This window comes from Lineus longissimus, chromosome 5 (assembly GCF_910592395.1).
Source record: "Lineus longissimus chromosome 5, tnLinLong1.2, whole genome shotgun sequence".
Classification (NCBI taxonomy): Eukaryota; Metazoa; Nemertea; class Pilidiophora; order Heteronemertea; family Lineidae; genus Lineus; species Lineus longissimus.
In genome coordinates, this window is record NC_088312.1 from 2,249,597 (window position 1) to 2,276,381 (window position 26,785).

Sequence of the window (26,785 nt, forward strand, 5' to 3'; positions counted from 1 at the left end):
TAATAAACGCATTTTTTATACACAATTTTGCGTTTGTGTTTCATTGTCAACGCTGTATCAGTATGGTAACTGAGAAAACAACAACAAAAGAGTCTAGAGAGAATCACTCTACATTTATTCTGATGCACCCGGTAGAAACAGGTGCAAGCTTCCATGTGCTATAATGCGGTTAAATCTTTGGAACTATACTAAAAGTACATGTCGTCATTACGTCATATAACCTCCGGTCTATAAAGCTCTCATGGCACCTGCCTTCGATTCCATATCAAGCGAAGATTGCGATGGTCAGTATCACGACCGCCACGAGGAAGACGACAGCCAGCAGTCTATCCATGACGATAGAGATGACTCTCCATTCGTTGACCACCTTTCTGGGTTCAACCATCCTGACCTCATCCGCCTGACCCTTGTTCCCGGGATCGTCATGTTCTTTCACGCTCGAATGGGTGGTGGGGTTTACGCACAGGATGCGGCCAAAACATCCGATCATGATCTGGAATGACACAAATACAACAATATGTTTATGGTTGGGTTGGCGAAATGTGATGGATCGTTTCGAGGGCGAGTTCCTTACACGTCGAGTCGGGATTTTTAGATCACAGTTTTGAACAGATGAACAAGTCACAAAGACCAAATAACATACCTGAGACAATGCAGCGGGTGGTTGAGATTGCCAACGGCTCAGGTTTGAAGTCAGCGCAGACAGAGCCAGGGAGACGCCCATCATGATGAAGCTCGACGTGTAATACATGGCTGGAAATAGAGAAAAACTTTCATCACCATGAAGACTAGTGATCACTTTTATCTCTCATTCGCTCGAGGTCATGGTCTTAGATTGTTCCACTGATAGTTGGGAGTGTTGTCTGGTAGATCACGAATGGAGACTCTACCACATCTGCGGTGGTCCAGGGGTGCGTGGCCATGGGCGGGGTATTCAAAGACAGAATGTCTCAAGGTAATGCCGGGCTGACACTTATAGTTTAATTTGTCTCTTCTAGACATATACCATTCCAGTCATCCCGGTGCCTAAACAATCACTGAACGAGGATAGGACTGATTTTTAAACGTTGCAGGGCTGTAGTAACCTGATCCCAATAAAATCGTCGGGAAACACCTCGGTGAATCCCAAGGCGACGTCATTTGAAGAGCTTACCAATGAGCGATGCGGTGGACAGTGCAGACGGTAGGTAGTTCTCCAGCAGCAGTACCATCAGAATGAGACAGATCATTATTGCTCCACCTGGAAAAGAAAAATAAGGTTCTCTTGACAGTCAAAACCCTGTAACCATTACCGGGTAGGCCTTGACCTATATTAATCTGTTTGTTTGTGTCAGTGACCAGACTAGATTTCCCCCAATCTGATCCTGAAGTTGTGGACTACACCTCGCCGCAACGGGGTTCGTCGGGAGTATAAGTTACAGAGAGATACCTCTGATGAACGTAGAAGAAATGTCCTCGACCACCCATGACGTACGTCGAGCGACAGCTTGAAGAGCTCATCCGACTCTCCAATTCGGCCAGTCTTCTCTCTGCTGTCGTGGAAAGGATAGGCCTAACACGGGAGGTGCTTTATCTGAACGAGTTGTCCCCCTTCTTTAGGAATCGTCTTGTGATGCGGCTTCTCGCTCGACAAGTTTCTAGTAAACTGTCCCTTTTCTCCAAATGGCAATACCCAAGCGAGACGATAGATGTTGCCCTGGACCATCGCAGACTGTCCATATCGAGACAACTGTCAAAAATTGAGCACTCGTCAGTTCTAGCCAGTGAATTGAGTTATTACACAAGAATCAATAACATATTTAAAAAATGCTTTGCGAATACTTGCCTAGTGTGACCTTCTCCCCTGATTCTGACGGCATGAGGAAGGTTAGAGGAATCAGCATCGCCATCACGACAGCCGGCCCGATGAAGATATTGGAGTAGTAGGTCGCCCGCCTTTTAAAGGTGATATTGAATTGGAGGGAAGGGTAAGGTTCCGTACAGCATGGGTAATACCTGACCGACTTCTCCCCGAGGGTCTTGGTGACGTCCCACTCACTGTGCTGCACAAAATCATTCATGTCGATGGCGCGGCGTCCTTCATAGAAATCGAGATCGATCTGCAATAAAAGGCGAGATATCGTCAATTCAGATTTGTGTTTCCGGGCGCGATGCGATGGCTCGCGGAGTTTTGATCGTTCCTTATAATATAGTAGCTTGAGGACCTATATTTCTCGGTAGCAGCACCCCTGTAGATATGATTTGGCATTGCGATGCGAGAGCAAATTTTGCCGTAAATCGACGGGTGATTACCAGAAAAAAGGACCACAGCTAAACGCAACCCCGTCGGAGGGCGGGCCAAATCGGAAACTCCCGCATGAAGGAGTTTGACCAAAACTATCAAATGATTCTGAATGTATATATTCAGTGGCGGGCCGAGAACGACTGTCCCAGGGCCTGAATGAAATATATTCAAGTTATGTCACGTCTTCGCCACTCGGAAAGATACATGCATCTTTCTCGCGAAGAGCTTTTGATTGCAATATTTATGTATACGTTGGGCCTATTGCATCCTAGTGTCTTATATGGTTGTGAAACGGTTTACCTTAAATCCATCAAAAGTCCATGACCCAAACTTGAGAGCACACGTGTGTGAGTCAAATGGGAAACGCCTTAGGTCCATCGCGCATTTCGCTTGCAGTTCTCTGGTCGGAATCCAGAGCACGGTGCCATCACTGTATATCACGACATGTATATGGTTATCTTGGGGGAAAAGTCGCGAGTCCTCTGCGCTGAAAAGAGGGAAAACCCACAGGGAAAACCCAACTTTACCAGACTCTCACTACAATTTATTGCTGGCATATCATTATTAATATCATTATCATTATCATTTTTATCTTGAACAAAACCACTGAACGCGAACTTTACAAACGCGTGCTGCATATCCCGATTAAACGATAAGAACGATTCGATCCAGTTGGTCAACATGTCACGGGGCAAATTAAAATGGTAAATGTCAAATCGTCGATAGAAAAAAATCGGAATTTCCAGCGATCATCGGATCATCGTCGATCTCTGAACGAGGGGAGGGGGAATATAGGGTTTGAATCGACAGCCGCACTTGTTCATGTTACCTGTTGTAAAGTTCGATGTCCGGTTTCCAAACACGTCGATCGCTTGCACGAAGGACTTTCACACCGCCATATTTAGCAGGATCCCATGCAAGGCGTGGGTCCTTCCAGACCTAAAAAATAGACGTTACCAGATTGAACTCATGAAGTAAAGTAAAATCTTTTTTTCTGGGATAAAGCCATAAAAGCAATCAATAGAATGACCCGGCCCGGCCAAAAGTGCTTACCATTTTCAGCCAGGCATGAATGTGAAGAATCTTGTTCAGCTCGTCAAGGTCGACGCCCACTGCAGCCAAACCAAAGTCGACTCTCATTGTGTGTGAATTGTTCTTCCTGGGAAATACATCGGTAACGTAGGTTGAAGAGTTGAAAAGATCTGTAATCAGCCGGTGATCATCGTTGAAGGCATCGGCAGCTGGAAAAAAACCCCGTAAGATTACCAGTAATCCTTCCGATAGGTCATAAGCATACCAAAATCATGCATCCATCAATGCGGCAAATATCGATTTATCCTGAACCCCTCCTCCCCCCTCCTCTAGGATAGGCAAGATTCATATTACTTGGCCAAAGCTTGGTGTTATTTATCATGATCAGGGCGGAGGAAATGTACCCTATCAAAATAATGTCCCAGAGAATTTCGCTCTCTATCACATCGTGCGACCTCAGAAGTGACCGGCGTAATGTTTCATACTGGTGTTACAAAAGCTTTACAGAAGCCGAAGTGATAGTGCGACGAAGAAATGGCGATGCTGGCTTCTCTGCCATGCTTTTTACAGGCGTTATCAGCATATCAATCGCAGGGAAGCCGGGGTCAGAAGTGCACATGGCAATGACACTTGGCCTAGAAACACGTACACGCACGTACCAGGAGTGCGTTGAGGCCGAGTGTAGAAGGTCCAGGATTTATTCCTCGGCGAATAACTGCAATTATTGTATCAATTATTGTAATTTTGGCAATTACAATATGTAAGTTACGTGCAACGTGCTTCATATTTGGTCACTGATTTATTATTGCATAATTTCCAACAAGACCCATGATTTCGATATCAGAACAGGGACCTTGAGATTGAATAAACGCCTAATTTGGGTATCGAAAAAAGGTTTTTGTTCTAATTCAACCTAAAGCATTTAGTCAGATAGCAGACTGAACTTCCAGCGGTATTGCCTCCATCAGCCTCCGCCCATACGCGCGTTGTCTTGAAGCAGAGCAATGGGGGGTCAATATGGTCGATCGTAAAATGGGTGTTCTGTGTGTGTTACCGGTACATACACTCCGGATGCGGTGGGCCGGTCTCGTCCCTCCTCCTATGAGACAGTATGAATACATATAGAATGACGAAATGGACTGACCGGGGAGACCACCGATACACTGCCACATGCTCACTGTAGTGTGATCAAGATGACAAGTGTCACATCGACCGATGTGCAGCTGCCATAGAAAACGCCCCTGAACACCAAAACAATGACATCCAAACTACCATACGCTACCAGCTAACTAAGTACCGGTAGTTTGATTCATCATTTTGAGCGGCCCCACCGAGTAAGGCAGTATCGGAAGTTGCAACTTACCGACTAATGTTATCCCCAGTCCAAGGAGGTGGCATAATCCAACAAGAAGTAATGTTGTCTTCATTTTTGCACACTATCACACCGGTTGGTGTGGTGACTGCACGAGAAAGAACAAGCTTCTGCGCATACCAGGACATGCAGGCTCATTACTCGTGATGAGGCCTTGTCCTAGTTTAAATTACTAGTAGATTACAAATAAATTACTGTTGACGGCTCATGCAGCCCCGAAACGCGATTCCGACAACGCATGTGGTTACAGTTACTTTGTATATGCGAAATCACCAAGCAAAATTATTCGCTCCAGGTATGTTTTAGTCACTCTTACATGTATTATTATGGACGACAGAAAATTGCGTAGAGTAGAAAGCCTTTATTATAAATTTATAGACAAAAAGATAAAGATGCGTTAATTTATGATCAGATGAATACAAAAAGTGTGAACAACGGAAGTGTACTTGCATATACGGTAGAATTAGTTCGAGGTGAAAACACTAAGGGTATTTATCTTTCACCACCTAGACACATAAATACAAACAACTCAGATGTTTATGCTAATCTACATATCATTTGTACTAATTACATATATAGTAGATGAGAATAAGAAATCTCCTTATTACTAGACAAATAAGGCAATGGTCATAATAATTGCGACCACCATGAATATGATCCAAAGGAGTCGATCCACCACAATGGAGATGAGCCTCCACTCCTTGCGGCCGTGACCGGTCTTAGGTGACTTCACCTCAATGTCCGAATCCCCTCGGCCCTCATCGTTGGAAACGCCCGAGTAGTTATCCCTCTTCACGCAGAGGCAGCGGCCCAGGCCATCAACGAATACCTAGAAGAGAGATTCGAAGTTGAGCTGAGTATCAGTTGTAATCAACAAGGGATGGAAACCGGAAGAGAGTTTCCAAGAATCTGATTAATATCACATCTTTTGCCCTAAAAAAAGAGCAACCCAAACGACAAAGCATTTCACAGTCAGTCATGACAGTGGTCGTCAACATAAGAATTGGTAGTCATACGTGTAGGCGGCCTTCCCGGTACCCCGCTTTCCTTGGCTCCTCTCACATAGAGTATAGTGCTGTAGTCGTAGGTTCATCTCAGTCAGGGATGATGCTACATCGGAATTGTCTTTCTAGCCTTAGGTTGTTTGCAATGCAGGTGTCAGTTTACAAGTTTGTTTATATCCGGTACGGTACTGGACTGTTAGAAGCTTTGCATAAAGGGGAGCTATGAAGGAGTATACCTTTGATAGCAGTGCTGGTGGAGATGAGTTCGAGCCATGCCAGTACATTCCTAAGGTCCTCACGGAGAATGCCACAGAGATTCCCATAAGGATGAAGCTGGACGTGTAATACATGGCTGGAATAGGATTTGAAATGAGATGTGTATTGCCTGGATGTCATCTGGGAATGTCAACTGTACAAGGTCTTTCGTGGAGCTTTTCAATGACGCCCGAAAGCTACAAATTTGCATGACTGTAATCATTGAGTATCAAAACTACCAAATATGTTTTTCCCGATGGCTATTATGTTATGATATTTCCTTTGTATAGTCGCATTTTGCCAAATCTCTAAAGTTCCTTGATATATTCGCATGCATATGTTAGTGATGTCATTCTTACCAATGATCGGTGCCGTGGAGAGTGCGGATGGCAGGAATCCTTCCATCATCAGGACCATCAGGACGAGGCAGATCATAATACCAACACCTGCAAAAACCGGACTACCAGTCAGATTTCAGAAATATCGGGCGTTAGCAACAAAACACTCTTTTGCAACGCAAAATACATGTAGTCTAGCAGACACAACTATATTGTACGAATTTGATTTCTCATTGACAATACCCTATTCATTTTGATTTCATGGTCGTCTCTGTAGGCTGCTTGATCCCCGTAGTTTTATAGTTATGATGTAGCGATGTACGAACGCTCAATTGAGAGTCAAGATGCCACTAGATCCACAACGCAGCGAATGTTTGACCTCCACAATACATGTATCTGCATTACCTAGAGTGACTTTCTCGCCCGACTCCGGCGGCAGCAAGAAAATAAACGGTATGAGCAAGGTCATAACGACAGCAGGCCCGATGAAGATCTGGGAGTAGTACGATGATTTTCGCGAGATGGTGATATTGTAGGTGATCTCTGGATAAGGTTCTTCACAACACGCGTAGAACTTGTCACTCCTTGCCCCTGTATTCCGGATGATATCCCATTCGTCGTGAGGGGCGAAGTCAGCCAGGTCGATCGTGTAATCCTTTCCGAAGTTTTCGAGGTCCAGCTGTAAAGGTAAAACAGTCGATAAATCAACCTACTGCGTGGTTATACACAACGCTGTTTTGTACCACTGCAGAAAAAAACGCTTGCTGGCCTGATATCCGTAGAAACATAACTTTCAAAAAGACCAACCGAACTTTTCAATGGAGATTTGCGGATATTAATGCAACAGGACTTTGCCCATATTTCTTGGTGGCAGGAAGCATTGGGCATGCATGTCTTGGCGTCTGGACGCCACAAGATTCATCTTGGTGATTGGTCGCTACACAGGTGCATCTTCGCGTCTGGACGCCACGAGCAAGATTACGTACCCTATTACCATCGAACGACCAAGAGCCAAACGCGAGGTGACACATGTGTTGATCGAAGGGAAACTTTCTCATATCCATTGCACAGTGGGACATGATCTGTTTGGGAGGGATCCATATAATGTGACCATCGCTGTAGACAATGACGTTAACTTGTTGGTCTGCATAAGTGTATGCAGATTTGGCACTGCAAAGAAATGATTACATACAGCTACATATAGCTGTGACCATGGAATACACTTCCATACCAAATCCATTGGAAATTCCAAATCAAGAAGGCCACTACGAACACAACAGCTAATGTTCCCATCACGCGCAGTTAGCATCACTTCGACTTAACAATTACTGATAGAAAAGGAATAGACTAAGCATATCCACGGCCTACGAAAAAGGATTTCAGTGAATTTGTTAAGGTGGGATCGAGATGAACGGACTTTTGCCAACCCCTCACGTTGGACGTGACTTACTTGTTGTAAAGGAAGATATCTGGCCGCCAAACCCTCTGGTCACTGACGCGGAGTAAACTGATGCCGTCATAGGCGGCAGGGTCCCATCGCAGGCGATAATCATTCCATTTCTGAAAAAGAGGGATGTTATTAATAAGCAACAAGCAACAGCAGCAGCAACAGCAACAAATTGTGCAACAGAAGTGGACACAATATGAAGAATATGCCGGCGCGATGTCGTGGTTTTTTTCAATATGCACCGCGAGTTTGCTCATAGAATTATCCACAGTGTCACCAGCCTAGCTTGTTATCTCCACGGTGCTGTTGAAAATGGGGATGGCTGGCCACAGTCAGACCACATCTAATTTCGCTAGCACCCGATCATGATGATGGCAAAGGGACCCACCCCGGGATCCACCCCACTTCCGTATACTGACTCGTGTCCTCGGACGCTTCCTAAACCACTGCCTGGACACAGTCTGTTCCGATTAGCTCTGCTTGATGGCGCTGAGATCTGTGCCATAGCCTTTATGAAGAGTTCTTACCATTCTCACCCAGCCGTTGACAACCAGGGCCTGGTTCTTTTCGTCCTGAAGAGAAAGTTTATAAAACAGGGATATGATAACAGCGCTCTACTTGAGTTTTTACTTCATTTTGATGGGAGAGAGCAGTACACCCACAAAGCTCTCCAAATTTACCGATGTTTACGATGTCTTAGACACTTAGCACTACACAACGGAATCGAAGCTTAAAAGAGTCATTCAAAACATCTTCTGCACCCATATAGCAATCTTACAAATTAACTGAAGAGCAGTTTGTATATTTTGCGTAGATTGGTAGATTATCAAGCTCGTCCTGACCCCGCCCCACCACCATAACATATATCAGCGCGGCCGATCATAACTATAAGTGTCATAATGAGCTATAGGTATGACACTTATGCTGCTATTCATAAACCCAAATAAGGCCTGCTTGGGTGCAGAAGTGTCAAAAAATGCAAATTTGATTGCTCTTGTCCCAGTAACTAATGCAGGTTTTGAGATCAAACAAACTGGAAACAACAAGTATTGACCTCGACCACATGCTTAAAAAAGTTTATGATCTTTTTTTGTGTCAACTATTAACTATCGTCCGGAGCAATAGTCAGTGCAACATTGATATTCAAAAACTGATTGCTATCAGGCGTACGTAACACATCCTCTGACGTAGAGTTCCCTAACAAAAAAACGAACTTAGATAAACATGTATTTACTTATTATTATTATTATTATTATCATTATTATTATTATTATTATTATTATTAAAACAATTTATATAGCGCCTTTTGTAAAACACTTCAAGGCGCTTTACAAAAAAAAAAAAAAAAAAAAATTCAATGCATACAATAATTTTGCTGTGTAAAACAATGATTGATAAAACTGAGACTATAAGACATTAGGTAAGACAATTAGAGACAAGATGACTATAAAACATTCTAGAGTGCATTGTCACCGAAAAAGTGCTTCCTAAAAAGATATGTTTTTAAGTGTGACTTAAAAGTTACATGTAGATCCATGCTTTTGCTCAATGATATCACATTTAGTCAACTGGTGAGCACCCTTTCTGGCATCCATGCACCTCCCGGCTCTTGTTCCGCTGTAAGAATAATTGAACTTACCACATCGATCAAGCTGATTACAGCCAAACCAAGGGAAACCTTTAGCGTGTCATTGGCCGTCTTGGAGGGGAAAATTTCCTTGTCATAGTTGCTGTCCGTAAATAGCTTCTTGGTCAACTTTTGCTCAGTGCTTACTAAGACTTGTCCGAATGATGGTCCTAAAAAAATTTGATATAAACTATGAAGTTTCTAAAACTAGAGCCAATGCCTGCGTCATCTCGACATTAAAATGAGAGCATTCTTTCTCCACACTACGCCTTGCTACCATGTTACAAATCAGTTTTAAGTTGTAATCATGTGTACACAAGTTTGCATTTACTTCGACTGTTGCATTTCAGTTGTTGCTCTTCAGAAGGGTCACACGCTTATGTCTCGGCCGTTTTTACTTTGATGCGTGAATATCCGAGTGTAGTGGATTATTGCGATTTTGAAAGAGCGGCATAGCACGACGATGTTTTTGTTTTAGTTTTGAGGAGGAAAACACGTGAAGTAACCTAGGAGACGCGTTGAGGGACAAAATTGCGCCATGGCTGACAATCATGCAGAGTGATACTGCACTCTCGATTCGAATGATGCTGCGAGTATTGGAGGCTGTAGAAATTTTGTCTTCAGTTCAAAATGCTCTGCACCAGAAACATTTGTTGTAAAAATGCAAAAGACAGTGTGAAAGATAAATCAAACTTACCTGCAAGGAAACACAGACAAACCGCCAGATTCCGAAGAGTGCAGAATGTATCCATGTTTCAACGTTGAAAGAGCTCCGTAGACTGGTTGGTACATAACCCCACCCCGAAATATATAATTCAAGTACCTTTACCTCATTTGGGCCACCGCGATTCCTCCTGGTGAGGAAGGCCTATCAATGTAATCCATGAATCGTTGACCCTTTAATAATACAGGTTGTTAACCTACATTTTAGAGGATATTCTCGTCCCCATTTTACTGCAATAAATTTAACAATTTGACAGCAAAAATACTGACCATTTTATCAAGGTATCATTACATTCAATCAATTCATAACTTAATTAACTAAGTATGTGTTTCATATGATTGGGATCTTTTCGCTGCATCATTAATATCACATAGATGAACATGTGAACATTCTTAAACACTTCAGTTACGGTCAACACTGTTGGTTAAAGCCTATACGGGGTGCCCCCTCGCTGTGTATGATAAGACAAACCAACCTCCAGTTAGGTATCAATCGCTTTTTGGTAGTTACATGAATCAAGTATTAACCCAAACAGAGCTTTTCGAATTCCTTTCGACATGTTCGAGCGTTCCTTATCGTCAACGGCAGACCGCACACTAGTCTCAGATCATTGAGAATATTTACATACATGTACATGTATATCATTGATAAAAAGTTTTCAGAGGGAACCCTATAGGGTCCCAGGGCTGGATTAAGTTTCGGGCCTTCCTGTTGTAACATAGGAAAAACATTAAGGTCTAACCGGGGATTGAACTCGGGACCTCTCGCTTATAAGGCCATCACTCTAACGACTGAGCTAAAGGGAATTTCCCTCTAGCCTGGGCTAGTAGGAATGATGCCACCACTACATACTCCCCCTGTTCGGGAAAGTGTCCTCACAACCGGGTTCTTCCGTGATACAAAGGGTTAATTAATTATCCAAAGACACACCAGCATCTAAACAAATTATCCCCGGTTGGACCTTGATGTTTTTCCTCTGTTACACTGTCATATCGTACGTCGGAGTATAACATTTCGGCGGACGTATTCTTCCTGAGATTTATTTAGTTACGTGAATTCGGTCCGCCTTTCTCCCCCCCCCCCCCCTTTGATGTCCTGTGTATACGGGTCTTGGCCGTATCCGTGAAATGTCACGTGGCGTGACACGCTCAATGTGGAGATAGACCTTACACTTCACTGTCATCTGAGGTTGTGATGGTAAGGCTATTATTTCAAATTGGACTGCTTGATAATGGTTCTATGAACATTAATCAATTATTAAATGCACATTTTATGCGGTGTACATGTTGCTAAGGTCATAATTAGAAAAACTTTTTTTCTTTCTGTCATTGGTTATAATAAATCAAGGTAACAGATAATTAGTATAATGCGAGAAAAGAGTAAAAACCCATAAAACCTACATGAAATGTGACATTCACTGCACGCGTTGTCGCAAGTGCATGCATCCTCTGTACGTAAGCGATCAATTATCGGCATATGCTCGTATCGATTTTGGAATTTGACGCCATGCATAGGCATACAAAAGAATCAGGAGGAATTGCTGAACACTTGTTGCCCATCTGTTCAGTTCCTTTCCGGCAGTATTCACATTTTAAACGCACACAAAAGATAAATTTGATACATATTTGCACTTAGTAACCACATTGGAACGTTTTTGGCAAGAGGTCAGTACATTTATCCCAATATGGGCTTAGAGTTTATACAGATGGGGAAAGCCTATCCTTGCGATCGCGGACCTAATCTGGGCCAAGGTGCATATCTTTTAAATTGTTTTTATCAATCCGCCATCATTCGGGGATGGAGGAAATATCGATTTCGTTGACACCTCAGAAAGTTGTTGACTGTTTGAAGTTATCGCACCAACTGCTGATAATACAATCATGCCATGTTTATTTAGGAAAAAACAGGAAAAGCAAATTTACATTTTGCCAGAGGGTTCAATATTAGACTACACAGTAGAATCCCGGTGCCTACATAGAGTTTATTCCTTGCGATGGGAGACCTAATAAAAAATTTGTGTCCGTGCCGCGATGCATATCCTTACATTGTTTTCTCAATCCACCATCATTCGGGGATGGACGAAATATCGATTTCGTTGATTTCGTTGACTCTGAGAAGGTTGTTGACTGTTCGAAGATATCGTACCAGCTGAATATACCCCTTGGCTCGTGGACAAACAACCTTAACCTACAATGATGACATGTTTATTTAGGTAAAACAAATTCACGTTTTGGCAGAGGATTCAATATTAGGTTATTTGCTTTCGCATGCTGAGACACTCCGCTGAGACACTTCGATGTGGAGAAGTATTAACGGTGTTCGTGAATACAAGATAAGGATTCCACGCAAGTTTCTTTCCAAGTAAGTTAACTGCGATTATTCCATCCAACATATTCAGGTGTGGCACATGTAGCTGATAGAGACGCCAAATGGAGAAATCCAGTTATGATAGTTGACTTTAAAACACCAGTCGGGGAGGAACAGATACAGGTTCATTCAGGTATGCTAGCTTCAGGACAATCATGCAGAGACGGTGTTTGAGCTTACAGCGCACAAAACCGATAACAAATACATGAATATATTTGTTGAGCATGTACCTACCAAATGTGGACTACAGGAGAACTTCAATTCTCGGCGCAATGCATTTGGCATACAAAACAACCTTTCAGGTGTAATCTTGGTGAAATATGTGGCAAAATGTCATATATTTGTATTTTAAATGGGCGTTATAATAGAGTTGATTGATCCATTTTCCTAACGAGAACGTCCAGATAACCCATATAAAAAGGGTGCTTTAAAATACATCACATTTGGTGATTCGCTGCAGAATCAACAAAATGTTAAGGGCCTGAGGGAAGCCATAGTTTGTCATTATCTTAGCATTGACATTATTGAGACCATGGTTACCAAGTCTTATAACTCGATTCAAAACCATATAATATAGGCCCTATGACTCACTTGAGTAGAGTTACATGGAATGAGTCACGTGAAGGCCTGCTGGAGATGGCTAGATCTTCTTACATCTGCAGATAAGAACGAGCTCCACTCCGTTAAAGTTCTCACAATCTATAATCGACTGTTTCGACAACGCCATAAATTTGTGTTCACGGTAGCCATCTGGATGTAAATCATGCAACCTGCATGGAGGCCCTTGGGCAGGATGTATGTCCCGATGTATCGGGGGTACAAGTCTAAGGTGAGTGAAGATTCCTGTACGTGTCTTTCAACCGCTGTATGATTCAAAGATTGACAGCGACCGACCAGCGAGAGAGCTATACCAGAACGTCTCGATCAGGTAGGTCGTATGGATTTTTATGGCGTGAAGTATCTTACCGGCGAGTAGGCCTAACCAGCATAAGGAAATATACGGAAGAATGTTACGTACATGCATGTACCGTTACTTAGTGTCGGTGAAATTATTTTCTAAGTGAATTTGGAGACGCTGGCATGCAGATCACATCATGACGGCATTTGCATGTAGGCAATAGTTATATATTTTAACACTGCCGTCATACATTTTCGTCGGTAATGGTTCCAATCGGCGCATGGAGATCGAGGCGATATTATGCTGGTGAAGAGGCGAACATCCACCCCTGATTTCTTCAGAATGTTGTGTGTGTTTGCGTAAACGTTAACCGATTGTCTAACAACTCAGCTGAGAATGCTAGGGAAAACAAATGGCTGAAGCATTGTTTTCTGTGACTTATTGGTCCTTTGACCTCATTCAATGACGGTCTTATACGGCGAATCAACTAAGATGACCCCAGACGTAATATAATTACGAAAACCGGGTCAACTGGAGAGTGATAGGATATCCTGTCGCCTATTTAATGACAAAGTTCATGCGTCTTCTAGTGTATACGTTGTATACACGTCCTATGTTGTACACTAATTAGTGACACTAGTGTTCTTCATTATGTTGATCTACTATCCGAAATTCTGGTAAAGATCTTCATTTCGTCAATCGCATGTATACTGCAAAATGTCACCTGAATACTAGGCCTAATATGACCAATAAAGAATCTTCCTCTAACATGTAAATACTGTGTACACTTGCGTCATAGAAAACAATCACGCTGTACCAACAGGAATAACATTCCAATGGCCCAATTATTTGTTGTTATAGGGTGGACAAGTGCCGACGGGCGAAAGCCGATTGACAAAATACCCGATTCGTATTGAAAAATACCGGTATACCCTGCGGAACAAAAGAGTGTGACCAATGGACTGTTCCTCCAGGATAAGAAGAGAGAAACATATAAAGTTGTGCATCCGGAAGAAATCAGGAGGTTTTCATATTAGCCAGTGGACATGCCCAGATTGCATGTCCTGCATCGTGAAACCTATGTACATTGTATAGTCTGACCAACTTTATGTTCCAGTATTTTCACATACTTGTATCAACAAAACTTTTCAACTTACCGTTGTTCCTGTGAATAACGCCATCTATCGCACCTAATACACTCAATCAAAATAGGAACCACGAAGGCAAGCTGATGGAGGATGGTAGAAATGCATACTTTTATAATGTGCACCGAATGAACACTGTTGAGAATTCGAGGCTCTCAAAAGATACCTCGATCAAACAGAACCAGAAAACAAACACTGGTGAATAAACATTAAATATTGCCATGATATCACGATATACCGTTCTACACAATAGGAAGGTTTGTATGGCTGTCACGTTGAAATTGTTATTTTTAACAAACTAGGGTGAACCAAATTTTTCTAATACCACAAGATGCGCGAAGATTTTGTGCAATAGCAATACATATGCTATTCGCCACGCCTTTAACCGACATGTTTTCTTCTTTCGGCAGGTCTTATACAACCAACCAGCCACCTAAATGACGATACGCAATTGCAACCAACTACCAAGGGGAGTGTTTCGATTCTGCCTTCTAGTCGCTGCAGTTCTATTTCTCCTCGGCCTCAGTGGTGTCTTCCACGCTTTCCAACCTTCTCTCTCCCTGGACACCATCAGGAAAGGGATGTTCGCCACAAAGACATATCTCATGAACCCACAATTTACGCCAGGATCGTCGATAACGCGATTAAGTAGGGTGTCAGACAGTACATCTAAGACACCAATAGGCGTCACATCGTCCAGAGGCGTACTGCTATCCGTCCCAGGCGTATTCAGATTAGCTGAAAATGCAACAAAACCTGAAAAAGCTGTCCCCGCAGATGTAGCCAAGCTTCTTTCTGGAGGGCTGACCCGTGCACAGTACAAAACCTTTATTGAACTCCTTTACGTCTTCGATGAAGCGTGTAAAGCACATGGAATTACATATTTTCTTTTCTCTGGGAGTTTGTTGGGATCGTGGCGATGTCATTGCCTACTTCAATGGGACGATGATATGGATTTGATGGTAAACACCAAAGACAGACCTAAACTTCTAACAATATTGCGCCAACTTGCGCCAAAGTACACGGCTGTGGATCATAAAGACAACTTAATTAAATTCTATAAAACTGCTGACTCAAAAACTATACCCATGGCAACATGGCGATGGCCTTTCATCGATGTCACATTCTACAGGGAAGACGGTCCATATATTCGTGATACGAACCCTTGGTGGAAACATCAAGCCCACAAACGCAGTGACATCTTCCCCTTGTATTATAGACCTTTCGAGGGTCTCGACGTCCTTGCTCCGCACAACCCTTCAACAACGTTAAGGAAGCTTTATGGCAACATAGAAAACTGTGCAACTCAGGAATACAGCCATCGTAAAGAACGAATGGATAAAGATTTGACGCGTGTGACGTGTGATGAATTAAAAACATATCATCCTTTTGTCAAAAGGACAATTTTAGAAAATGGAATGCAGGAGGTCCTTATGTTTGGGGATCGAAAGCTACATGAAAAGTTTGTGAATACCTCAAGCATGTAGTATGGTGGAATACCAACTGGAGATCCTCGTTAAAGGGAAATACAGAGGAAATTTGTGAATATCTCAAAAACAGAATAACGATTGGTCGAATGCATATTTTCATTACCGGTATTTACATGCCATTAGTGGCCTTGGAATGTCCACATCCTTTTTGGCCCCTCAGCGCAAACTACATTGTACTAACTGGGTCCATCGAGACTTTCACGCTTTGACGCGAGGGATATATTTAATGAAGAAAGGAGCGAGCCGAGGCGACGAATTTGAGATATCTATGAATGACAATCACCCTCTCTTCAGTATCATGTATATACATGTAATCACCCGTCACACCTTTCATTATTGCCAGATTAACTGCGAATATGACAACCAATATTAGTTATGCACGAGCGATATCGCGTACGGAAAAAAAATTGTCTTTGATCGGACACACCGTGTGTGTACCATATGGTGCTTATGTTTATCAAATGGACACATCCGTTTTGATATTTCTGTGGTAACGTATGGTTTTGCACCTGTTATATGCGGATCACGGGTAAAAGTGAATCAAATTATATATTTAAACATACATCTTGTCTGTAACGCCATTTGATGAATCTGAAATTCTTATTTCGATGGCTAACCCAATGGCGTCGGTAATTATTATTATCATCATTATCATCATTATCATCATTATCATCATTATTATTATTTCCCAACTGGGTTTGTTGCTCTTCTCTTCTATCACCGTATTACTTGCAGCAGTAAACGAATGTATTCTTCTGAAGAGTCTTTGAATTAATGATTTTAACTAAAAAAAAGAAGAAAAACGCAGTATTGTTATAGAATGTGAAGGGTCTATTCAAATCCCTGGGCGGGAATAGGTTTGAATTCGCTTCGCCCCGATATGACATCCTGAGGAATTCAGGGGTTAATGTTCGCTTCCCGGCCCTAGCGAACATTAACCCCCGATTTCCTCCGGATGCGATATGACTGATGATGGCCATTCTCATAAAAAAATCTAGTTTTCCGTTTGGTCTAGGTGTGTAATTTGTGAAGACAGGATCACTCCGATTGACCCCGTGATCGCTGACGTCACTGGGATGGTAATGGTTGAGCCAGTGGCGTGAATCATTGCGCCCATACAGAGGGAGATGACGATCTGAGCCAGGAACAACATGCTGGTCACCAAGGCCACGTCGGTTCCTAAACCACGAGAACTTTTCCCAGCGGCATCGTTGAACTGAAAGGAAAACATGAAAAATTAGGGGAAAATGTGCAACATCTGAGCATGATAAGCCCGTAATGAACGCGTATTGGTGTAACAAAGTCGTACTCAAAAAGAAGAATCGCAAGCGAGAACAGAATGAGTGGCATTTGACTTGAGCGAAAAGTTATGAGGTGATACACAAAATTCGAAAATTGAATACTTACCATCCCTTGCTCATGATACTTTGTAGTGACAATATAAGGCAGGGTGAAGAGTGTCGCGTAAGTTATGCCAATGGTCGGTGAGAACACCAGGACGACTGGGACTATCCTTACGGAGGCGATTATCACTGCTCCAATGATGCTGGCGACAGGGCCAATCATGTAGACAACACGCGTTCCTTGAAAAAGAGAAGAAACTGAGTATTTGGAGGGCGTATGCAAAATGTCATATATTATATGTTAACCGTTTTTAGGTTGATATAATAACGATGATAACACAGAAGTTTTGGTTAAGCAATTGACCTCTCGGGTTGGTAGACTCGTCAAAAGCAGTCTCTCGGTGGACTCTGCCTGAAATATATCAAGTTTGAGGTGTTTCAACTGTAGAATGGAAATTTAATTCCGAACTGGATGTACATTTCATTGGTTATCTCACCAAACGTCGCTCTGCATGTGGAACTGTCATTTGACCTACAATTTTAGCGCCGCCCGAAAACTGTTTGGTGAGACAGCTATCTTTTCTAGTTCGGTATCGATAGCTTTAGCCTATACTAGCTGCACTTACCAAACCTCCCAACTAATCTCTCGATGAACAAGGAATAAATGGAGCTTGTAGCAGCATACATCGCCAGCGCAATCGAGCCGAGTCTGACACCATCATTGTAGAGATTACTCTCAACGGATCCGTCGGGGGCGCTCGGAGAACCATGGTACACAGCCTGGCCAACAAAATCGGTGAAATAAAGTGCCCATGTCACGATACTCATCCAAAGGAAGAAGTTTGAGACACAAACCCAGGCGACACATTTTGGCAAACATATTATCGACTTCGCGTAAGTGAGGAAGGATGTTCTGCTGTTCCCGTGTTCGTTGCTGTTCTTTGCCTTCTCAGTAGGCCTATCGGGAACAGCGCCATAGTCAAGGCGGTGACCACCGTTTCCAGCTTCCGTATTGTCCAATGCCAGCTTTGGCTCCTCACGATCCAAGCCTTCATCGTCACTACCAGCCTGAAGGTCATCAAGAGGAATCTCCCCAAAACTGGTCACCGCAAACAACACACAAATCAAGTGGAGACCCAAAGCGACACCAAAAACTACTCGGAGCTGCGTGATGAAACTGTAACTGCCAGTCACACTCTCCCAGTCCACTCCACCAATGGCATAACCTGCACAACCACCGATTCCCGAGACGATCGTAAAGGTTGTCAAGCCTCGCACTTGGTCCTCTTCTGTGCATAGATCGATGACATAAGTCCTGAAGGGGGACTGGCTGCCATCACAACTGAAGTCCATGAGAAGGAGTCCAATGACTGTTAGGGCAATTCCTATTGGGCAGATGAGATTGAGTTCGCATTCAGTGTCGATAGTTGATGGATTGTCAAGCAGAAGCATAGAATTGTTCCCAATTGAGTTGGATTCGTTCTCTGTTGAGCCGAGGGTCAAACCTCTGGATGTCTCGGCACCATTGGCATTGATTTGAATCCCATCGAAATGAGAGTTGTTGCTTAAACAATTACTGTTACCATCTGCTTGGAACGGGTTGCATTTGTCTCCCAGAAGTTGCCCTAAACTGTAGCCATTTGGCAGGAGAAGCAGACCAAGAAGGACTCCAACAGTCATGCTAAGAATGAAGGGTCTACGTCTTCCAAGGCGAGAACGACACCTGTCACTTAGAGAGCCCAGCAAGGGGTTGCATATCAGCCCTAAGATGGGTGGCGTCACCCAGACCCAGGTCATGAAGGTCACGGGCACGTGCAGTTTGAGCATTGTTGGACTGACGAATGCGGTCTCGGCCGCGTAGCAGAAATCAATGCCAACAACACCGATGCACATTCTGAGGAGCTCCCACCTGGTTTTACGGCGGTAGGCATGTGGGTATTTCTTCACCACCTCCGGTATGGAGTCGTCATCTTTCGTCTTCACCAGTTGCACTTTCTCGTCAGTCTGAAGATGGAACGGAATTGAAAAGATGATTTAAACAGTTTTCGCGGTAGGTCTATATCCCTGATGAAAAAGAGCCTATGTGTATGTTGTACATGTAAATGAGACCTTAGAGTATACTCTAAGTCTAAGATGAGACGTTCAGGTTCGAATGTTATCAAATGAATAGATGTGTACAAGCATTGTGTTTTGTTATACAGCATCTACGGGTTCAAAATTACTTCAGAATTTGGCGACAAGCATGGGTACCCTCTTCTAGTGCTAATTTCTGCGAATTAAGGGTATTTTTTCTACAGCTGTATATACCCATTGCCAGAGAACGAAAGACGCGGTCCAAGACTTACCATGTTGAAGAGTAGCCTCCTCCAGTCCCGATTACAAAGTGCTGATCATCTGACAACGGGTACATAAGGGTACTATCTGTTTGCTGTAATTATGCATTAATTCAGTACTTAAGAATTCGTTCGTAATTTCAACAGACATGTTTTCGGGACATCTAGTGCACGTGATGTAGCGGGCATGAAGTGATGGCGCGGGCATGAATAATTCCATAAGCCCACTGCTTATACAAGACATACATGATTGCATGTGTCCAAATCATAACTGCATGGTTTAAGATACGTGTAACAGACGGTTTGAATTTCTAAAGAAATATTTTATTGGTGAATATCTAAGATATTTTTCATTATTTTTACTTTTGGAAGGATTTTGGTAAAATAGGCCTAGTTGTCATCGTGTACGAAGGGAAAGGCACGGACAGACTTGCTTGGTAAGCCTTAGAATTACGACATATGCGGTATCAGAAGGGGATCTGGGAGTGGATCGATTATTCATGACTTGTCTTCTGTACAAATCCTTCTCATATGAATATTTATCAGACATGCAGGTGAAACATCTTTTACACCGAATGTGATTTAGCAGTATAATTCTAATTCAAGTAGATAAAAAAGGAATAATCATCAATCATTATGCTATAACAACCCACCGACGGTATATATTAAAATGTCTTAGGCGTGCGCATGCAGGATGCTGTTCGGCACAGGCATGCATGCATGCAGGCATGCAGGCATGCAGGATGCTGTTTGGCACAGCACGTCAATAGCTCAGATATCAAGCGCATGATAGAATCCTTTGTTCCCCGGACAATTTTTCCAATCCAATTACATTTTAACCTTCTACACCGACGAGGCATTGGGTCAAAACGATCCTCCGTGCTGGGAAACTAATCTGCCGCGAATATATAATGTGAGCGAATTTTCCGCATGGGTGGGCTCATGCCAAAATTATATATATACTAGTAATATGCGTATTTATACGTATATACGCGTATGCGTATATTATATATTATTATGTAATTATATACTGATCTAAGATATCATGTGCCGACAGCCGCGTCCACTTCATTTGGTGAGCTTGGCCTAAAGAGTAGGATGGATCGCGCCCAAATTTCTAAACGGGAAACTGTAAGTCTACCATATAAGAATATGAGCTTTTGTGGCCGCGAGGTGTTTGTCCTCCCAGGTGAGTCAACACCTGACGATTTAGCTCGAGAAATAACAAGAAATCTTGGAAAATACGACGTAAGTGGCATAAATTTTAATTCAGTTTACGCTATAGGCGCTCCTTTGATTGGCTAGAAATTTGTACCTTCCTTTAGAACAAGTTACTTTTCCGTTGAGAAACTTGACTTCAAACTCAAGCTGTGGACCAAAATGATATATAACATCATTTAAACATTTTGTAAAGGTTTTTGAATGTAAGGATGAAAACATACGTTATCTCAGAGTGCTAAAGGCAGACCGGATTATATCTGAAATTCAAATTTTCATATGAAACAAGTTCCCGACCTGTTCATTTTGAACATATGTCACTAGTTTTAACCTGTGTCCGCCTGAGGTTCAGAGTGAGAGAGTAACCAGGCCGGTTACTCTTATGTGTACCAGATGAACAGAATGTTGTTTCTTTGAAAATCTCCAACAGCAAAGTTGTTCCAAAATGTTCTCCTTCCCTAGGAAAGGCTAGCGCGCAAGTTTAGGAAGGCTTGCCTCGGTTGGGGAATAGACTCTTCAGGAGGCCTAATAATATGAGTCTATTTCAGTCGAAGCTATGTATCAGCAAGTTCCAATTGTCGTTACAGGCCAACGGGGCAGTCTACATAAGTCATCTTGACCGACTTATTGAAAATTACCAACGCTGGAAGGAATATCTACCTCGCGTTGACATGTTCTATGGTAAGCAGTTTACACCAGTTATGGGTTCATGTTTTGCATTTTTGGGTCACCCTGCATGAATCATCTCGTACAACATCCCTTGCACCTAGATGCAGCCGGGTGTGAGACTTGCCCCGGATTTGAAGCCGGGCTTGTACTTAGAATCGGGATCCAGGGGCTCCATAGCTAGTAATGATTGCTTTATGACTCGTTTCAGCTATGAAATGCAACGATGACGAGATGGTCCTGTTGTTGCTGCATCAACTTGGCGTGCGGTTCGAGTGTGCAAGTCAGGTAGGATTCCTGCCGACTTACTGGCGGATTTCAGAGCTATCTCAAGGGAATTCCCTCAAACGCAAAACCAGCAAACATAAAATTCTCCATAATCACTTCAAAATTGAGAAATTCACCCCTCTACGATACCGAACTGGCTATGTAACTGGAATCAAAGGGAAAGCTTGGGCGTCATACGTTATAGGGGGTGATTAAGGAGAATAGCAAGCCAAATATTGCTGCCACTCGCTTCTACATATGCTTGAAAAAAATATGCCTACATCTGATGGAGTTTGAGTCCTGTTTCTTTTGGACTTTTCACAGCGTGAAAAAATGTTAAACATGTTGAAAGTCACAATGCAGAAACCTTTTTTTTTAATCCATCAACTCAGCGAGAAGTGGAGACAGTCATCAATCTCGGTGTGAGACCGGAGGATGTCGTGATAGGGAATCCCACTAGGACAGGGCCGTGTCTGAGGTACTTCGCCAGCCATGGCATAGATCTGCTAGCAGTCGACAGTGAGAAGGAGATGGCCAAGATAAAGAAATTACATCCCAAAGCCAGGTGAGGTACCTTGGGGAGGTACAGTAATTCGACCGCAAACGGGCTTCTGCATGATAAAGGATCCGGGCTGATGAGTGCTCAGTTGTCATTACCTTTACATGCTGTTGTTGCCCGGACTTCTGGTGTGAGTGATGTATTTTTGACATCCCACTAAAATTTATTTGGGAAAAGATTCAGACCCGTAATAACCGGTATATTCATTCCGTTGGGCGGTGGCCAAAATTTTAGCTTCACCTGAGTGGTTTTGGTGAGACAATCAATACCGACAGTAATTCTAAAACATCTCAAATTAAGTAACGAATAATATGATTTTAAATGCTTTTAAAATGCCGCTACATTTTGCACCAACCCAAGCGGTTATGGTTGCCTGACCCAAACCGCTGAATTCAAAACGAGGCTTCATTGGCGCATAGTGCATTGACACTGTAATGTGTGGTTCATTCTAAACCCAGTTGTTTTAGAATAATGTACACAGGCATCCTGGATCCTGGATACGGATTGTATCCTTGACGGTACATTAGCGCATGGCTGTCATCTGATGAAATGGTCTCGACTTTCAGGTTGCTGCTCCGTGTTCGAATAGTCCCTGATAGTGAAAATGACGTGGAAATTTCCCTTGGTCTGAAGTTTGGCTGCCATCCGAATGATAGTCGACAACTACTTGAAAAAGCCATTCAACTTGAGTTGGATGTGGTTGGAATAACGTAGGTTACCCGATTTTTGAATATTGGATATAAATGCCAGTTTATTTCACGCGTGGGCAGCTCGAAAATACATCTTAACATTGCCGTAACAGAACGTCACACCATCGCGATGAAACTTGACATGTATGAGAGTGTTTTGATATCAGTTTACAGAACAGCATTGTATTTTGCTATAATACGCTGGCTGAAGGAACTGTACGATATTTCTCCCTGGTGTTGGGGAGGTTGAGAAAAGTGACTTATCAAGGATCCTTCAACGTATACGGATCGAAATATCATGAAATTCGTCCTCTTTCTACCGAGTATCCGTACACGTATAACCTAATCCCCATTGGGTATGGTACTCTCGAGTTATCAAGTTCTCCGAAATGAATCACATCTGCTTGCCTCCATTCATTCAGGTTTCACATCGGTTCCGGAATTTTAAACACAAGGGCTTACGCCTCCGCCATAGAGCAAGTGGCGCCTTTGTATGACATTGCTCGAGAGATCGGCTTTGATATGACCATCTTGAACATCGGCGGAGGAATACACGGAGGAGACATGGCAATAGAAAAGGTAATACAGTGGAACCCCGGTCGGCGACCACCCCGCTATGACGACCAAGAATCGCCGGTCCCGACGGAATGGTTTCCTCTCTAATTACCATTTTAAGGCCCCCGGTAACACGACCATCCGGGTACCCAGACCACGACCACTGGATTGGGCGGTCCCAATGACCAAATTCACCCCTCTAACCCGACCAAAGGCCTGCTCAATCAGACTATATATAGTTTTTAGTCTCTATTTATTCTTGTTTTCTTTCCAGACCTGCGAAGAATTAAACAGGGCCCTAAACATTCATTTCCCGGCTAGTTCAGGCGTTCGTGTGATCGCTGAGCCAGGGAGATTCCTAGTCACATCCCTTGGTAATCTATACATCAACATACTCAACAAACGTGAAAAGAAGGCACTTGTTCGTGGATACAACGCTTTGAAGAGTGATGGCCGACGTCCTGATTCAGACCGAGGTATTGAGTACAATTTAAAATACTGTCAAATATTACTTTATACTTTTGTTCCATGCGATTTTAACCGCAGGTTACGGAGCTTTAAATCGCTCGTTGAGGCCCTTGTGTCTATAATAAGAATTACCCGGCTTAGCGTGTTTGATTACATTATTGTACATGTGCGCGGTGTAATTAATTTCGCAGAAGTGTGGGTGGGGAATGAAAGAAATAGTTAATATGCCAAATTGATTGATAAACTACTGATAATGAGTGTCACAATCTGTTGACGGAAGATTCCGGAATGTCCGACCACTTTAGAGCATGACAAATATGCTTTGAAAAGTGTGCTAAAATTCAGTAACAACTTGTTTATTTTAGGTGAGAGTGTCACGCACACCGGCCTGGAGCTGTGCCGAAACGACGATGTACCTGATAGGATGTACATCTGTAACGAGAGCATATTTCAGTTTTTTGCACTGAATCTACATGCCAGTTACGAAATACGGAGGTTCGAACCATTAAATGTAAGTCAATCTGCATGTCCCTATTGGTAATTATACTTGGTGGAGAATAGCTGAAAGCTGAGCGTCAACTATTGGACCCTATCAACTCTACGGATGGATGGATGAAGAGACACTCCACGATCAGAATGATGGTAAAACCCTCTGTCAAAAAGGTGCAACACTTTCACAGCGGATCGTAGCGGTTCTAAATCATATCAAAACATATTACAATTTAACCTTTTTTTAATATCAATATTTTTTACACGAAACTGTTTCTTTTTTATGTCTTTGTATATGTAAGCTAAACAGCACTCCCTTCCTTCAAAAACGTGATAAAGTTCCTATTCAACCTTTGCATTCGGATCTGGGGATCCTGGGAAATACGATAGTTGAAGTTCCACATTAAAGGTTCCGTCATATAGGCTGCACTAATACTACCATATTTAGGCATGCCATGCCATGGGAGAGCCATTATTGCGAGGAAACTATTGAAGGACTCGGAATTCAGGAATACCAGACGACTCGGAACCTGCACTTAATGCCCGGATTTCGGGATATTGATTATCCTGGGTGACTGTTGTACATGTATTCAATTCGCCACTTACCCCATTATTTTATCACATTCAGCCTCCGAGAAATACAAGTGATTCATATCGCTCTATCATCTATGGTCTGTCATGTTGTGGGATTGACATGCTCGGAGATAATGTGGTTCTGCCGGATATGGAAGTCGGGGACTGGCTGACTGTAGACAACATGGGCAATTACTCTCGTTCAATGAGATCAGACTTCAACAGTTTGCCAGAGCGTTCGGAATACGTCACGATATCTGAGAAATACGCGTGAGTATCCGAAAACACTGAGTATAGATACAACTGGTGTGGAGACGGAACAAATTCAATAGCCTTGATTAAAAAGGTTTATACTGGTATTCGCTGAAATGAATTGAGATTGCACAACTTTTATTGGAGTAGAGAAGTTTTTAGTAGTATATATATCTCCTTGATTCGGTATCATGGCCTGATAATGCAGGCATTGTACGGGTTTCAACATTTAAAATCGCCGTTTTTGTCTACGGCGGGAAACAAATGTCAAAGCCTTGCTGTTAATTTGAATTCTCATCACGATACGTTACTCATCATTAATTTTCTCTATGTAATTCTAGGAATATGCTTGGTTCTGAGATGAGATGCTATCCTAATGGAAGAAGCGGACATGTTCGAAGCGACGGATAAGATGGAAGCAACGGAATATCGCGTTTTGAAAAAGATGATCGCTATTTCCTCAGGAACATATAATTACACGCATGTGATTTGCTCGGTTTCCCGGCCCATGATAGCACATAGACACAATAAATCGCACTATTCAGCGACTTACTCAGTTATTTAATTATCAGGTTTCGCAACCCTTACGATGAGCAGCGAACGACGATGTATGTCAATGTACTTTATCGACGAAGTTTCTTGAAAATATTCCGTTTCCTCTTACGAATAACTATAAGTATAGCCAAGAGGAAATAAAATGGAAACGGGCCACTCACATCCTCAAAGGATGGCGTCTTACCAGCGAGTCAAAAGCGAAATCAAGTTCATTGACGATGAAAATACAATCCTCAGTGATCTCGTATAGGGAGCGTCTCCAGGTGTTGGACATCAAATGTTTCCTCCTTTCCCTCCATCATGGCGATGCTTTCGACATTCCCAGCTGTCTTATCGCGATTACCATGGTTGTCAGTGTCCTCACCCTCTGTCCCAGCCGGGACTTGCCTGTCTCCAGTTTTCGCAACCTTATAAACCACTTTCAGAGTCATAGAATACCCCAGGCGGTGCTTCCCACAAAACACCGAGTCCAGGCTAATAATTATCTGCAAGACGGAGACCGGTACGACACCAAGTGCGACAACTTGGAGCAATAGTAGCATAATGTTCAACTTCGTCATCTTTAAGAGTAGCAAACACGCCCTTGCCTCAACAGCCAAGGCGGCAAACATACCGAGCAAGGAGAATACTGTGCTTATAATCATTATACAAGCCCGGAATTTGCGCCGCTTTACTTTTGTCGCTTTAATCGCGAATGACCCACCGAATATTACAAGCAGGCCCGGGATGAAGAAGATATAGATCTCAATGAACATAGTTTCCGGCTGTATGGTAAGCGAGTTCATGGAGAGGAGAGCCCCGCCGAATGTTGTCTGGGCGATACCGACTTTTCGTG

At 42.9% G+C, this 26,785-nt stretch overlaps 4 protein-coding genes and 1 long non-coding RNA gene across 5 annotated transcripts; 2 read left to right on the plus strand and 3 right to left on the minus strand.

Annotated features, from left to right (window-relative positions):
- Nucleotides 1–92: 92 nt before the first annotated feature.
- On the minus strand, nt 93–4,813 carry LOC135488814 (neuronal acetylcholine receptor subunit alpha-7-like). Its single transcript, XM_064773702.1, has 8 exons — nt 4,680–4,813; nt 3,338–3,525; nt 3,114–3,223; nt 2,585–2,771; nt 1,826–2,099; nt 1,154–1,240; nt 644–753; nt 93–493 (listed from the first exon to the last, which is right to left on the minus strand). Exons 1-8 carry the CDS (start codon nt 4,741–4,743, stop codon nt 266–268), a joined length of 1,248 nt encoding a protein of 415 aa, XP_064629772.1. The 5' UTR covers nt 4,744–4,813; the 3' UTR covers nt 93–265.
- A 221-nt stretch (nt 4,814–5,034) lies between these two features.
- On the minus strand, nt 5,035–10,255 carry LOC135488813 (neuronal acetylcholine receptor subunit alpha-7-like). The gene is made up of 9 exons (XM_064773701.1): nt 10,057–10,255; nt 9,372–9,529; nt 8,260–8,304; nt 7,736–7,845; nt 7,272–7,455; nt 6,691–6,964; nt 6,307–6,393; nt 5,929–6,044; nt 5,035–5,517 (listed from the first exon to the last, which is right to left on the minus strand). Exons 1-9 carry the CDS (start codon nt 10,109–10,111, stop codon nt 5,296–5,298), a joined length of 1,251 nt encoding a protein of 416 aa, XP_064629771.1. The 5' UTR covers nt 10,112–10,255; the 3' UTR covers nt 5,035–5,295.
- Nucleotides 10,256–16,832: 6,577 nt separating this feature from the next.
- LOC135487706 (solute carrier family 45 member 4-like) lies at nt 16,833–19,675 on the minus strand. Its single transcript, XM_064771751.1, has 4 exons — nt 19,672–19,675; nt 17,953–19,330; nt 17,391–17,566; nt 16,833–17,199 (listed from the first exon to the last, which is right to left on the minus strand). Exons 1-4 carry the CDS (start codon nt 19,672–19,674, stop codon nt 16,978–16,980), a joined length of 1,779 nt encoding a protein of 592 aa, XP_064627821.1. The 5' UTR covers nt 19,675; the 3' UTR covers nt 16,833–16,977.
- Nucleotides 19,676–20,757: 1,082 nt separating this feature from the next.
- LOC135487707 (ornithine decarboxylase-like) lies at nt 20,758–24,450 on the plus strand. The gene is made up of 8 exons (XM_064771752.1): nt 20,758–20,907; nt 21,465–21,558; nt 21,755–21,831; nt 22,203–22,375; nt 22,936–23,079; nt 23,481–23,637; nt 23,888–24,096; nt 24,447–24,450. Exons 1-8 carry the CDS (start codon nt 20,758–20,760, stop codon nt 24,448–24,450), a joined length of 1,008 nt encoding a protein of 335 aa, XP_064627822.1.
- An 880-nt stretch (nt 24,451–25,330) lies between these two features.
- Nucleotides 25,331–25,825, plus strand: LOC135488828 (uncharacterized). Its single transcript, XR_010447049.1, has 2 exons — nt 25,331–25,413; nt 25,737–25,825. It is a non-coding gene; the product is annotated as an uncharacterized LOC135488828 (long non-coding RNA).
- The last annotated feature ends 960 nt before the right edge of the window (nt 25,826–26,785 follow it).

What these genes read in the sequence shown, in the direction of transcription:
- LOC135488814 (XM_064773702.1), bottom strand. Translation starts at nt 4,743, where the DNA reads ATGAAGACAACATTACTTCTTGTTGGATTATGCCACCTCCTTGGACTG. An exon ending in GACATCGAACTTTACAACAG is followed by an intron (nt 2,772 to 3,113) that starts GTAACATGAACA and finishes CCCTCTTTTCAG; the next exon opens with CGCAGAGGACTCGCGACTTT. An exon ending in AGGGGAGAAGGTCACACTAG is followed by an intron (nt 1,241 to 1,825) that starts GCAAGTATTCGC and finishes TTTCTTTTCCAG; the next exon opens with GTGGAGCAATAATGATCTGT.
- LOC135488813 (XM_064773701.1), bottom strand. Translation starts at nt 10,111, where the DNA reads ATGGATACATTCTGCACTCTTCGGAATCTGGCGGTTTGTCTGTGTTTC. An exon ending in TTGTCTGTGTTTCCTTGCAG is followed by an intron (nt 9,530 to 10,056) that starts GTAAGTTTGATT and finishes AAATTTTTTTAG; the next exon opens with GACCATCATTCGGACAAGTC. An exon ending in CTCCACGGCACCGATCATTG is followed by an intron (nt 6,045 to 6,306) that starts GTAAGAATGACA and finishes ATCCTATTCCAG; the next exon opens with CCATGTATTACACGTCCAGC.
- LOC135487707 (XM_064771752.1), top strand. Translation starts at nt 20,758, where the DNA reads ATGGATCGCGCCCAAATTTCTAAACGGGAAACTGTAAGTCTACCATAT. An exon ending in GGTTCGAGTGTGCAAGTCAG is followed by an intron (nt 21,832 to 22,202) that starts GTAGGATTCCTG and finishes CCATCAACTCAG; the next exon opens with CGAGAAGTGGAGACAGTCAT. An exon ending in GAGACATGGCAATAGAAAAG is followed by an intron (nt 23,638 to 23,887) that starts GTAATACAGTGG and finishes TTTTCTTTCCAG; the next exon opens with ACCTGCGAAGAATTAAACAG.
- LOC135487706 (XM_064771751.1), bottom strand. An exon ending in GAGATTAGTTGGGAGGTTTG is followed by an intron (nt 17,567 to 17,952) that starts GTAAGTGCAGCT and finishes CTCTTTTTCAAG; the next exon opens with GAACGCGTGTTGTCTACATG. An exon ending in AGTATCATGAGCAAGGGATG is followed by an intron (nt 17,200 to 17,390) that starts GTAAGTATTCAA and finishes TTTTCCTTTCAG; the next exon opens with TTCAACGATGCCGCTGGGAA.